We start from the raw sequence: 14,185 nt of genomic DNA on the forward strand, positions 1-14,185 counted from the left end.
AGCTACCCCGTGGATGTTATCACGGAGTCTCAACATTGCCACCTTATGGCGGAATGGCAGAACTTCAAAGTCAAGGCGGCTGTTGGCTCTGTTTTACCTCCTGAACCCGGCGCAACCTACCACTGCCGGCCGATTCCAGAAGGATATGCTAGGGTGATGGTGGATGAAATAACGGAGGGATTTGAGGAGCTCCAGCTTGACCACCCTACCGGTGAAGGGGAGACTCGGCTGGGTTCTGCTCTGAAGACTCCATGCCTATGGCGGAAGGAGCTCATCAAGCTTCCGAACTGGACGGCTCCGGCGAGTAAGGGCACTCCGCCTCCTCCTCCGGCGAGTGATCAGGGCACTCCGCCTCCTCCTCCGGCGAGTGATCAGGGCACTCAGCCTCCTTCTCCGGCGTGTGGCGGCACGCCGCCTCCTTCTCCACCAGCGCCGGCGCGCCAGAGTAGCCAGCCTCCTCCTTCTCCGCCTCGTCAGCAAGGGCGGAAGAGACCCGCCGCCGCTGCGGCTGCTCCGGCGCGTCGTAGTCCTTCTCCTCCGCCTCGTTAGCAAGGAAAGAAGACAGCTGCAGCCGCTCCGTCTGCTCTGCCGGCGTCTAGCAGTACAGCTGCCAGAGGCGGGAGGCAATACAGATTCGGTCCTTCTCTGAAGACTCCAGAGAAGTTACCATACGAGAGGACCGAGGAAGAAACCAGGAAGATCATGCGAGCCGAAGTGACAAACTTCTTTGAAGGGGTGAAAGCAAAGAAACATCCACCTCCGAAGGAGAAGGTAGATCCGGTGAAAGCAAAGCGCACTCTGGCTGCCCTGACAAAACCACCAAAGTCTCCGCCGAGAGGCAACTATGAGCGCATTCTTGCAAAGACATATGCCGAAGCGGAGCGATCAGGAAGTACTGTCAGTGATAAAAGGTTAAAAGAACGACGAGCTGGGAAAAAAATTGCCCAGCTCGGCGAACAAGCGAACTAATCGTGCCCCCCGCTCAAGGTGTCAAAAGACATCGTCGCTAATGATCCGAGTATGGTGCCCGGTTATAGCAATCTTGGAGATTACCTGCCCGACGATGTACATTATGAAATCATGGAGGTGGACGAACACAAATACCATCACGGGAAGCCTCTCGTCAAAGATGAAAGATCTCTAACAACGATGATGCGAAGACTACATGATTGGTACATGAAAACCTGCAGAGAGTCTGATGGGATGGATACTTTGACGCTGAGAGTTAAACCGGAGCATGACCTCGTTGGAATTGATCTGCTGAAGGTTCCATTTGAGGATTTCTTCCGGTTTTACAATCAAAAGGCCCTCGATAAAACAACGATCACTTGCTACTGTCTGTAAGTAGTACTACTTCTGTCATTAAGTCTCTCTATATAGGTCAGCTCTTCCATTGCATGTATTTATAATTATCCTCACTATATTATGCAGATTGAAGATCGCCGAATTGAAGAAAAGACAAATCGGTGATATTGGGTTCATTAACACAAATCTCATAGATGCATATACGGTTGAAAAACATCCCAAAGAAGCCGAGGCCAACTTGCTACAATCGTTGGTATTAAATCAAAACAAAGATATAATACTCTTTCCTTACAACTTCAAGTGAGTGTTACTGTCTTGTGCATATTCGGTTTACCTTATTAGTCCAGGTTATGGTAATGTAATTGATGACTTATGCATGCATGCGCAACTTCCACTATATTCTCCTAGAGATTAAGCTTGAGCAGGGAGTAGTAACCGTCTTAGACTCGAGACGAAAAGATCCCCAGGACTATGCGAACCTGACTCAAATGCTCGAGAAGTAAGTTAAATCGATCATTATCCACCATATCAGCAACTTTGTTCATTTCCTGATATCAAGTAATTGTTTTCTTTGTCTGGCAGGGTTTGGAGAAAATTCACCTCAAAAGCTCCGGGACTGCCGAAGAAGCTGCAATTTAATCACCCGAAAGTAAGTACTATAGTAGCATGTTCCGCGCATCTCCTAGTGATTCAAGCGCTAGTTTCATCAATACCATTTAGCATGCTTGCTTATCAGTTTGATTGACCTCTATTTCTTGTAAAGTGGTTGTGGCAGGAACCCGGGAATAATTACTGTGGATACTACGTTTGCGAGTCCATCCGCTACACGACCTGTGAGCGGGGCTACACTGAAGAACAATATGAAGTGTGTAAGCAATAATATTCACAATTTTATTTTATTACCATCATTTGTGTTGAGTTTCATTTATTCATATATATATGTATTGGCCCCCTTCTTCAAATTAGATGTTTCGGAAGCGGGATGAACTCCTAGCACCAGATCGTATGCAAGGAATTCAAGAGGAATTGGCGGCATTCTTTCTTGACCACGTGATCGCTAAAAACGGAGAATACTATGTGGACCCTGTGTTCCTACAATTTAATTTGGAGATTGTATTGTAAGAGATAATTATTGTATATATGTAGCCGGTAGTGTCGGATAGATATACGAGAACTTGTTGTTCGACCAATATCTCGGAGAAGGAGAGGTGGTCGATATCACTTCTCTCTGTATGCATATGTTCATGACGATCTTCTGTTTCCTTCATTTGATTACTAGCTAGCGTGTCTACTCCTCTCCATACGTATATAGTACTTAGCGTCGACCAAGCACGGAGATAAGAGAGGACACTTCTCTCTATTAATTAGCTAGCTAACACAATATATGAAACACCTAAATTAACCCCCCAAAACCCCTAAACCACCCCCTTTCAAAAAAACAAAAACCTCAGCTCCTGCCAGCTCCTGACGCGTGGATGCCTATTGGTCCCGGTTGGTGACACCAACCGGGACAAATGGCCCTACCTATTGGTCCCGGTTGGTGGCACCAACCGGGACCAAAGGCCCCCCTGCCTGGGCTGGCAGCAGCGGCCACGTGGAGGACCTTCTGTCCCGGTTCGTGTAAGAACCGGGACTAAAGGGTTAGGGCTTTAGTAACGACCCTTTAGTCCCGGTTCGAGAACCGGGACAAATGGCCCTTACAAACCGGGGTAAAAGCCCCTTTTCCTACTAGTGGAAGTATGTGACCAAAATATTATTTAATAAAATAATTGAGTAGTGAAGTTTAACTCGATGGCTAAAAAATTTAACATTTTTAAGGAGCAAATATACACCTCTAAAGGTTGGAGATGCATCTAATGTAAATTACAAAGGATCGTTTAGAGATGGATTTAGTCGTACCCGGCAGATCTCCACGACTTGTAAATCTCTCCATTTAATTTACCTATGGTTTTGATCAGAGTATAAACATGAGATAAGGGGTTCAACGCTATCTAAAACAAACGTACGTAATTCATTCATAACTCTCAGTTTTAATGGATCAGCGTATTTGCGATGGAATCGCTGGTGATTACAACTCCATGTTTTGCCTGCCGGAATAGACCATGAATAACAACCTGTGCATTCGTTATTGCCTGAAGAAAAAAGACCCATCGAGTCTACCAAATAACGGGTTGTAGTTGTCTTGCCCATGATGTTGGTGTTTTCCACATTTTTTCTGAGGGGCAACAAAAAGTTCATAAAGCACCTAACCAAGAGTCAAAGACTGCCTTGTCTGTTTCTTAGAATGAAAGCTACGTTGCCCCTAACTAACTGCTCCAAGTTGAGTGCACCACAGAGCTTAATTCTGTCGTTTTACTCTGCCTGGCTAGCTTATAAGCAGCTGATCGAGCTTGTGATGATAAACTAAGCTGGTTAAGAAGAACCATTTCCGGCAGCGCTCCACAAAGCGCTGGGCTACACAATAATTTCCCATGGCAGGTCTCGTCATGCTAGAGATGCTTCCGCGGGCATGGTTTCTCTTCCTCTTCCCGCTCTTCCTCTTGTTTCGGTATTATTATTGCTTCACTGTGAATGGGAAGACAGGAAAAGGGCAGCAGCGAGAAAGTCGCCTCCCGCCTTCTCCACCGGTACTGCCCATCATCGGACACCTGCACCTCGTCGGCTCTCTCCCGCACGTCTCCCTCCGCGACCTCGCTGCAAGGCACGGCTGCGACGGCCTCATGCTCCTCCGTCTTGGCGCCGTGCCGGCGCTCGTCGTGTCGTCGCCGCGTGCCGCGGAGGCGGTGCTGCGCACGCACGACCACGTCTTTGCGTCGCGGCCCCGCTCCATGGTCGCCGACATCATCTTGTATGGCTCATCCGATATCGCCTTTGCGCCATATGGCGAGCACTGGCGGCAGGCAAAGAAGCTCCTCACGAACCACGTGTTGAGTGTTAAAAAGGTGGAGTCTCTCCGCACCGTCGCCATGGAAGAGGTAACTTAAAAAAAAAAATCAGTTTTCGTCCCGTTTGATAGAAATCCTTTTATTATTGCGACCAAGATTGTCACTAGGAATTGCGGGCCCTGACTTGAAATACGATAGGAAGCCTTGAAATTGGAAAGCATAAACGTCGTTCTAGTTTAGATAGACTAGTCAGCAGCACGGGCTAATTTTGGAGACATGCTACAATAGAAGTACCAATGCCATTTATTAATTTTTATTTTTAAATTACAGGGAATTATAATCTATAATATTAGTATTGAAAACATGGAAAATTTGTTTTCTTAGCATGAAAAATATTCATAAGAAACGTTACCAAAGACACATTGATTTATTGGATGCAATGTTTTAAATAGCGGGCTATTGCCAAATAGCGGCGGACCTCAAAATCAGCTATAGCGGAGTTATAGCGGGCTATAGCAGGCTATAGCGGGTTATTTGTACATGGGACTATTTAGCGGCACCCTGCTGAAAAGGCTATATAGCGGGTTATAGCGAAGCTATAGCCGGCTATTTAAAACATTGATTGGGTGCCATGCTTAAGGTGTTGGAAACCTTGTGGAAATAGGTAAATACATCTTGGATCAAGATACATCTGCTTGTATCACCAAAGAAGGATCGATTTTCAGAGACCCGTAAATTGGGAGCTTGATATATTCCACATTTCTTACATATTTATTGGGAGCTTGATATATTTGTTTTCAAATCAGAGTGTTGCCACTATATACGTCCCATTTTAGTTAGGGATTTCCTACCATCGACGTTTTTGGTAATTTTGTTATCACAAACTTACCACGTCACAAAAAAAAATGTAGAAAATTGACTTACATTTTGCCCTCTCCTAACAATTACATAAAAGTTAGCTACACTCATACTTCAAGATACATGTCATCATAGGTGAGCATGGTGATGGCCAAGATTAATGAGGCCGCAGCAGTAGGTGGTGTGATGGACATGAGCAAGCTTCTCAAGTCATTCACATGTGACATTGCGTGCCGCATCGTGTCGGGAGAATACTTCCTAAAAGAAGGACGAAGAAAGTTGTTCCAGGAGCTCACTAGCGAAACATCACATCTGCTAGGAGGGTTCAACATGGAGAAGTTCTACCCAACATTGGCTAGGGTAGGAGTAGGACTGCTTAAGAAGAACATTAGTGCAAAGGCTGAGAGAGTGAAAAATAGATGGGATGATCTGCTGGACAAGGTGATCGATGATCATGATAGCAAGGACAAGTCAATGTTAGATTACAACTGTGGCAATTTCATAGACATTCTATTATCTATTCAGATGGAGTATGGTCTCACAAGAGAGCACATGAAAGCTCTCCTAATTGTAAGTAAAAATAGTACCTTCAAAATTATATTGTTGATTAAAAATAAATAAATAAATATGTATATATTATAGTGTCCTAATTAGTTGATATCCCCAGGATGTACTTTTCGGTTCAATAGAGACGATGTCTAACACTCTGGAATTCACATTGGCTGAGATCGTGAGGAGCCCCCGCCTGATTGGGAAGCTACAAGAGGAGGTAAGGAGTATCATACCCAAGGGACAAGAACTTGTCAGCGAAGCTGACATTAACAAGATGGCATACCTAAGAGCAGTCATAAAGGAGTCACTCCGACTTCATCCTGTTGCGCCTTTACTTGCTCCACACTTGGCTATGGCTGACTGCAACATCGATGGGTACATGGTTCCTGCTAAGACACATGTCTTGATCAATGTATGGGCCATTGGTAGAGACTCTAGCTGTTGGGAAGACGCTGAAGAGTTCATACCAGAAAGATTTATAGATGAAGGCAGTGATGTGGGTGTCAATTTCAAGGGGAATGATTTCCAGCTCTTGCCATTTGGGGCAGGACGCAGGATGTGCCCTGGTATAAACCTCGGAATCGCCACCGTCGAGCTTATGTTGGCAAACTTGATGCACCATTTCGACTGGGAACTGCCGCTTGGGGTTGAGAGAAAAGACATCAATATGACAGAGGTGTTTGGGCTAACTGTGTGCCGGATGGAGAAACTATTGTTAGTTCCCAAATCATGCATGTAGCTGGATGGATAAATTCTTCAAATCTAAGTATTTTGTGATACCGGTATATTGTTGCGAAATAATTAATGATGGCAGAGGCGTTGCTCCTCTTAATGATGCCATCATCCTGGGGCTGTTGACATCCGAGATTACCACCCCATCAGCTTGGTGCGTAGTTTTGGGAAAAATTCTTTAAAAGCTGATGGCCATTGGAGCAATAATATTGTCGATGTACAAAAGTAGGGGCACACCTTTGTACCCATTTACTTGTGCACGGACAGTCGGAGCCGCGCGTCACGGCCACACTAAGCAGGGCAGAGGAGGGGAGCCGGAGAGAAGCCGAAGCACAAGATGGCCAAGGCAACGCCAAGACCAAAGATACCAAAGAGCGAGAGGGTGAGGTGGACTCCCCCGGCAAGGCCCTTGCCGAGGCAGCCTCCGCGGCCCCGGCAAGAGCCTTGCCGGGGCAACTTGCCCGATGCTAACAGAGCGAGCCACCCTTGAGCCCACGGGTTCCAACTCAACCAACCACATTGGAACTAGGGCTCGGGAGGCACCTCCGTGGTAGCATGCAAATCTTTGTCAAGACCATAGCGAAATGAGATCAGATAAGAACCAGAAAACGGCGACCCTCGGCGGGATCCTTGCCGAGGAGATCCACAAGACCGCCGGCAAGCGCCTTGCCGGGGACGACTGCAACGCCACGGCAAGACCCTTGCCGGGCCCCCGGCAAGGCCCTTGTCGAGGGCGTCAGCGGGGCCACAGCCAGGCCCGCGTCGACCAAGACTCCACCGCCGTCCCCAAGCAGCTGCTAGCTCAACCAGCTGGGCAGGCACCTGCGTGCTCAGCAAACACATGCGTGGTGGCATGCAGATCTTCGTGAAGACCCTACCACCACACCACCTCAGCTGCCTACCTGCCTACATGGCGCCGCATGCACCGCTGGCCTGGGCGTGTGTCGAAGCAAGGCGAGGCGGCAACGGACAGGACGGGCCTCGTTCCCATCCCCAATAAAGCTAAGGGACACCTAAGCTACGCATTAAATGTGTCTTTGTCCTGTAACACGAGCCATAAGCTTGCAGCACTGTAGGTCTTTTCACCTCTTGTGTACCACTGTGGCAGCCCCTTCCGACTATAAAAGGAGGCCCTTGGCATACTGGAGAGGGATTCGGCTCTTTTGAACTACGCAGCCACCATAGCTAGTTCGAGAGCTCAAGAACTCTCTCAAATACACACCAAAGCAGGACTAGGATATTACGCATCCTCGCGCCCCGAACCTGGGTAAACGATCCTTGTGTTGACTGCTAATCCTGCTCTTCTCACAACCCCGCGCCCTGGCAACCGTAGTAGGGATTCTTGTGATCCCATAGGTGTCGTTTCCCACCAACATCTTTGGCGCGCCAGGTAGGGGCGCAATTGTGAGAACCTGGTCTAGTAGTTAACCTAGCAGTTCTTCATCGCCATGGCCTCTAAAGAAGAAGACGACCAGGAGAAAACTACGCCGCCTGCAAGCGCGAAGGATGCTAGCGCGGCAACAGAAAAGCTAAGTCATCCAGAGCCTTGAGGAATTTCCTTTTATACATGAGTTTATTGTCCTCGGAGATCCTGCCTATGTATGAAAAACCCGCACGTAAAGGGGCCCTCCCGCAATTGGCAACGCCCTTGTTCTGTTTCGAGTCCGCTCAACAGCTCAAGCGGCCGCGTCAAGAGTGGCAGGGTAGCCTTCTGCACTAGCCAACGCTCTCGATTCTGACTCGAGTCAAGCTCGACAGGTCGAGCGGACGCGTTAAGGGCGGTGGGGTGGTTTGCCCGGCAGCAAGCGTACCCGGCAGGCCAATGGGGATCTGTCCTCAAGACGCCGCCCTGGGTTTACTCGCCGGCAAGCCCACCCGGTTAACGTAGGGTGGACATACAAAGGGAAATCAAACAGGAAAATAACATGCATTGTTGCCGCGGTTCTAACTAAAGATAGAAATTGTCTTGGTCATGAACCTGCAGCGGCGATAAGAAATGGGGTGCCTAATCCAGACGCTGGCCCTCCACCCTTTGAATTCCGTCGATGAGGCTGATGATGGGCTCGATATGCTCCTTGAGCGGCGCGAGGTCAGTGCCCTCCGGCAAGCTCTCCAGCGCGGCGTCGAAGTCAAGGGTGGGGTTCCAGTACGCCACCTTGGTGAGGACCTTGGTCATGGCACCCCGGCAAAGCCTTCGGTTCTCGTCGGCCAGCAAAGCCGCCCTGTTGGAGTAGAACTGCTCCAGGGCCCCGAGAACACCCTCAAAGAACAGGGTCAGCTTGGCGTTGGTAGTCCCGCTGCGCTCTGGGGCATACCTCACATTTGGCATCCCCATGGTAGCCAGCTGCGTGGTGATCCTGCCGGCGACGTCCTCGAGGCGGCTGATCCAGCGATTCTCGCCCTCCACGAAATCCTTGTGGCTGGCGGCTTCGTTCCTCCGCTGCAGCTTCTCGGCCTCCAGATCCTTGGCCAGGGTCTCCTCCCGAGCCTTGGCCTCTGAGAGCATCTCTTCGAGGCCCTCCAGCTTCAGCTTGAGGTCTTTGATGGAGTTGTTGGCCTCGGAGAGCTCCCCGGCCCTGCTGACGGACGCGCCCCGCGCCTCCGTCAGGGCGCCGTTGAGCGTGTCCTTCTCCTGGGACAGCTTCAGGGCCTGCTCCTTCAGCCCGTCCCGCTCCACCTCCAGCTCCTTCACCTTGCCGGCGTGAACCAGAGCCTGGGCATCGAGCGTCTCCCTGTGCCTCTGCTCCAGCTCTTGGGTCCGCTGCGCTGTTAACCCACAAGTATAGGGGATCAATTGTAGCCTCTTTCGATAAGTAAGAGTGTCGAACCCAACGAGGAGCTAAAGGTAGAACAAATATTCCCTCAAGTTCTATTGACCACCGATACAACTCTACGCACGCTTGACATTCGCTTTACCTAAAACAAGTATGAAACTAGAACTACTTTGTAGGTGATTTTGGATAGGTTTGCAAGAATATAAAAAGCGCGTAAATAAAAACTATGGGCTGTTTAGATAAAGACACAATAAAGTTAGTATGCGAGTGAGGAAAAGTGGTGGTACGAGATGCGAAATTGTCCCTAAGCAATTGACTACTTTACTAGACCGATAGCAAGTATTATGTGAGAGAGGCCACTGGTAGCATGTCATCCCTGACTTGATTCTATGCACTTATGATTGGAACTATTAGCAAGCATCCGCAACTACTAACGTTCATTAAGGTAAAACCCAACCATAGCATTAATATATATTGGTTCCCCTTCAATCCCGTATGCATCAATTTCTATGCTAGGTTGAAGCTTCTGTCACTTTTGCCCTCCAATACATAGTCCTATCAACATACAACTAACCCTATGGTGTGATCCACGCGCGCTCTCATATGATGGGCACCAAAGGACAACAACATAACCACAACCAAAGCATGAGCAGCACATCTCCAAGCGATGGCGATGATGAGTTGCTCGGTTTCCTTCCAAAGTCCCTCTTGCAGTCGGTAAGTTCTTACTCATACTGATCATTGTTCAACCCATTTTTGCTCCTCTGTGAACAAAGGATGACACATTTGTTATTTACAGGTAAAGGAGAAGGAGAAGAGAACTTTGGAGGAGAAGGAAACAGGCTATGCGGACCAGGTTCAGCGGCAGAAGCTCATATCATGCCTGCCAAGCACCTTTGACATCATCTTCCTTATCTATCAATCGAGGCAGCGAACTGTACTGACAAAGGAGGAGCTCATCCACAAGATAATCGAAAGTAACCCGAAGATCGTTGACAAGGGTAAGTGTGAGCTGTGCTTTCTATCTTTGTCATTTCAGCTTGTTGTCTGCGATGTGAACTGACGTTGAACTCCTAAATTTGCAGGTGAAGTCGAAGAGCAAGTGAGACTTCTTCTAGAGTTTGTCCCAGAGTGGATCTCTGAGAAGACTGCAAGAAATGGAGATGTTCTCTGCTGGTAAACATTGCTTATCCGATGCATAAATATTGAACTTGCTACTATTTACACTCCATCATTCTTAGATGTCCTAATTTGTGTTAATGTTGATTTTCAGCATCAATACGGCACTGAGCCAGTTTGAGGTTCGACAAAGGTTGTCCTGCGTCGAGTAGGGTGGTGCACAAAATTGTTTCACCTTGTTGAGAAATGTAGCAGTATATCAGTGCAAGCCTAGGTGCTGGAAGATACTTGTTGTCAAAGTTGACGCTCAAGTTCAGACACTGCCCAGTTTAATTTCAGTTCTCAATGGCTGTTCAATCGTGTTCAGACGCAAGACACAACAACCCCTGACTCAGTGATTGACATGTGTAGCTGAAGTATTCTAACAGCTGATGATGTGTAAAACCCCATGCTCCGAGATGTCTCTGGATGAAATGATGTTTGTTGTCCTTGATCTGGGCCTCAACTATGCAAACATTTTAATTCTGGCTGTCGTTCAGGCATTTTGTGTTCTTGAATGGCTCGGTCACAGTGCTTTCTTTTTGAATCAAGGTTAAAATAAGTGTGACGGTACTTTATGAATCCTGAAAATTTCTAACAACCAGTCACATCTTGTTATGGAGTAAATTAAGCTTGATACTGAGGCCCTGTTCAGTAGCTCGCCCGCTCCCAGCTTCCGCAAATTCACGAGCGGAGCTGGCCCGAAAATGCCGCTCTGTTTTTTTCGTACGTGGGCGCCGCTTCCCGGATTGGAGAGGCGTCCACATGCCAAATAGCGGAGCGGCATTTTCGGCGATCCCAGGAATTGGGAATCCTGGAGTTGGCATTATTTATGAGCAAATGCCACCGCTAAGTGCCTTACCTGTTTGATAGACGTCGCTCGAAACCCTGATCCCCATTCTCCTCTGTTCTCCTGCTCGTCAACCCTAGCTGACGGACGAGGCCGTCATCCCGCCGCCGCCATCTACTTGCCGCCGGTGAACGTCTTCCGACGACCCCGCCGACAGTCTCTTCCTCGAGCCGCCCTTCCCTGACCGCGAGTCCTTCCTCTCCCTCGCCCCCCAACCTGCAAGCAGCGGGCACTCCTGCCGTCGGCAACGCTGCTCCTCTCCCCCGTTGCCGCAGCTCCAGAATCTCAAGGTGAGCTCGCCCAGATGTGCAACCTCACCCCTGTCCATTCATTTTACAGAGTTCAGATGTTTGGATGTACAGATGCATCCTTCTGGTTCAGATTTTTTGATGTCCTGTCTCACACAATTTTTGCCATGTTAATAAATTCAGATGACATTGTAGATGAGGTAGTCCCTGTACAGATTTACAAATGAGAGCATACAATCTTTTATAGATGAGGTAGTCCCTGTACAGATTTACAAATGAGAGCATACAATCTTTTATAGATGAGGTAGTCCCTGTACAGATTTACAAATGAGAGCATACAATCTTTTATAGATGAGGTACTCCCTGTACAGATTTATAAATGAGAGCATACAATCTTTTATAGATGAGGTAGTCCCTGTACAGATTTATAAATGAGAGCATACAATATTTTTAGATGACATGAACTTTTATAGATGAGAGCATACAATCTTTTAAAGATGAGATGTTTCTTAACTCATTGGTTGTGTATGTACAGATGTCATCTGACAGTCAAAGTGACGATGAAAACTATTATGAAATGAAGAAAAGAATGGTTCATGCCCATGCACAAGAAATGAACATCATGTATCTGAGTACATCAACCATATTTGAGAAGTATTGTGACAATTGAGTGATGAAGGCCGATCCTAGGACATCTATCTTGAGTGGATTTGGATGGTTGCAGGAGACTACCGGTACACCCGGAGAGACATTCACCATGCTGAGAATGAAGGCAACGGTATTCCTTGAACTTCATGACTTGTTGAAGGATAAGTATGGGCTCGGCCATTCCCCCATTGTTAGCAGTTATGAGTCTCTTGCTATGTTCTTCTGGACCTTGGGGGGGGGGGGGGGGGGGGTTGTGAATCAAATAGAAGAACCCAAAACCGTTTCAAACATTCTGCAGATGCAATCCACCGCAAATTCCATGAGGTACTACTAAATTTGTGTGGTCAAGATGTCTGCTGGCTACATCAAGCCCAAGGACCCAAATTTTAGGACTGTACATCCAAGGATTCTAAATGACAAAAGTTTATAATTTGTACACAGAAAGTATTGTGCTTTTTGTTATATGGAATGCGTGTAGACTGTGTTGTTCCTTAAGATATGAGTTGCCATATTTCTATTTTCATTCAAAAGATATTTCTGTATAAAAGTTTATAATTTGTACTACACAGAAAGTATTGCAAACTACCCTTTAAATAGTTCTCCGTTAGCAAAAAACGCACAGAAAAGAAAAGAAAACGCTTCGTCCCAGTGGATCTGTCCATCTCTCCCAGCCTGTGTACATGCCCTTAGCTTCCAACTTGGGCCAAGTTTGGCCTATCCTCAACTCCCAATAGGCCGAAATCAACTGAAAAATGCGGTGAATCCTATTTAGCGCTTAAGCGCCCGTTCGCAAACGGGCGCCTGCAAAGCGACCCCTCCGCTGGCGAGCTGGGCCGGCCCATATATATCTGCTTATTTTGTAAAAGCGTTCAAAAAAAAAAAGATGCGCAGCCGGAGACGAACACGCGATCGGTTAATTCATCTCCAAGCACGTAACCACCACGCCATCGAACCACAAGTGACTTTCAGATTGTTTGTACGCTACTTGTTCTCCTCATTCGCGGGAATCCTCCGGTTTTGGGAAGCTTCCTAAGCCGGGGGTTTTTCCCGGTTCGTGGTCATTCCGGGGCGGTTTTCTATTTTTCTTTTCTTTTTGTTTGTTTTTTAAATCAATGATTTTGCTTTCTTGTGTTTTGATAAAGTAAATCAATGAACTTTTTCCAAATTAACTTTTTTCAAAATTGATGAACTTTTTTCAAATTGGACGAAGTAGTTCCTAATTTGATGAACTCTTTTCAAATTCGATGAACTTTTTTCAAATTTGATGAACTTTTTTTCAAATTCGAACCGGGACCAATGCCCTTGCTATATAACCAGGACTTGTGAAAATTTCACATCTCCGTCGCCTCCCTCGCCAGTTGCCCCCGCCGCCAGGCTGCCCAAATCGCTCGCGCGCTCCTCGTCGCCGTCTATGCCGCCGCCAACGCCGTCGCCTCCCCAAGCCCGCGCCGTCCTTGTCGCCGGCATCCCTCAGCCCGCCATCCTCGTCGTCCCCATCGCCGCGTGCCTCCCCGAGCCCACCCCTCCACGTCCCTGTCGCCGCCTGCCGTCCCCGTAACCACGTGCCGCCCCGAGCCCGCCGTCCTCGTCGCCGGATTCCTGCCATCGCCGCCCCCCTCGAAGTGAGCCCCCCTTTCCCATGGTCCCGATCGAGCGCCACCCCTGCTCCATGGTCGCCGCCGGCCCCGACGCATTGAAGAGCAGAAGGAGAGGAGAGGAGAAGGAGTGGAGGAGCAGCAAGACGCCGTCCAATTTTCTGAAATTTCTGAATTTTTTTACAGATATGAACAGTGCATATAGAGGGTGTTTGTTCAAATGCTAGATGGCTTTGGGCATTTTTAGAATTAATGATATTTTTTGTGGTGAGGTACTGATGCAAAACAAAGGTGATGGCAAAATTTCAGAATTTTTGGATTGGTTTAGAATAGGTTTTCAGCAAGGAATTTGAATCTAGTTCAAATTTCATTTGAATGGAATTTGAAAATTTTGAACTATGGATCAGAAGGTTTTTGGTGAATGGAGTGTGGGTACTGTCATGAAGTTGGAGTAATTTTTGTGGTTGTAAAAGAGTTAGGAAAATTTAGAATGTGCTAAATATGTCAAAAAATGTTTTTTTGTTCATATACAGAAAGTTTTTATATATGACTATGGATATATGAGCAATGATGATGCATG

The 14,185-nt window shown here is 47.5% G+C and overlaps 2 protein-coding genes across 2 annotated transcripts; both read left to right on the forward strand.

Moving 5' to 3' along the window:
- Nucleotides 1-3,736: 3,736 nt before the first annotated feature.
- On the forward strand, nt 3,737-6,602 carry LOC109761130 (indole-2-monooxygenase-like). The gene is made up of 3 exons (XM_020319926.4): nt 3,737-4,280; nt 5,184-5,618; nt 5,716-6,602. The coding sequence occupies exons 1-3, from the start codon at nt 3,777-3,779 to the stop codon at nt 6,337-6,339; spliced, it is 1,563 nt and encodes a 520-aa protein (XP_020175515.1). The 5' UTR covers nt 3,737-3,776; the 3' UTR covers nt 6,340-6,602.
- A 3,146-nt stretch (nt 6,603-9,748) lies between these two features.
- LOC141041480 (CDT1-like protein a, chloroplastic) lies at nt 9,749-10,718 on the forward strand. The gene is made up of 4 exons (XM_073507704.1): nt 9,749-9,823; nt 9,906-10,107; nt 10,192-10,282; nt 10,380-10,718. Exons 1-4 carry the CDS (start codon nt 9,752-9,754, stop codon nt 10,435-10,437), a joined length of 423 nt encoding a protein of 140 aa, XP_073363805.1. The 5' UTR covers nt 9,749-9,751; the 3' UTR covers nt 10,438-10,718.
- Nucleotides 10,719-14,185: the final 3,467 nt, after the last annotated feature.

Source organism: Aegilops tauschii, chromosome 2, assembly GCF_002575655.3.
Source record: "Aegilops tauschii subsp. strangulata cultivar AL8/78 chromosome 2, Aet v6.0, whole genome shotgun sequence".
NCBI lineage: Eukaryota > Viridiplantae > Streptophyta > Magnoliopsida > Poales > Poaceae > Aegilops > Aegilops tauschii.

Bases quoted from the DNA above. Each gene is read 5' to 3' on its own strand.
- LOC141041480 (XM_073507704.1), top strand. From the start codon at position 9,752: ATGAGCAGCACATCTCCAAGCGATGGCGATGATGAGTTGCTCGGTTTC. The intron at 9,824-9,905 runs GTAAGTTCTTAC...TGTTATTTACAG, and splicing joins CAAAGTCCCTCTTGCAGTCG to GTAAAGGAGAAGGAGAAGAG. The intron at 10,108-10,191 runs GTAAGTGTGAGC...CTAAATTTGCAG, and splicing joins CCCGAAGATCGTTGACAAGG to GTGAAGTCGAAGAGCAAGTG.
- LOC109761130 (XM_020319926.4), top strand. From the start codon at position 3,777: ATGGCAGGTCTCGTCATGCTAGAGATGCTTCCGCGGGCATGGTTTCTC. The intron at 4,281-5,183 runs GTAACTTAAAAA...ATGTCATCATAG, and splicing joins GCACCGTCGCCATGGAAGAG to GTGAGCATGGTGATGGCCAA. The intron at 5,619-5,715 runs GTAAGTAAAAAT...TGATATCCCCAG, and splicing joins ACATGAAAGCTCTCCTAATT to GATGTACTTTTCGGTTCAAT.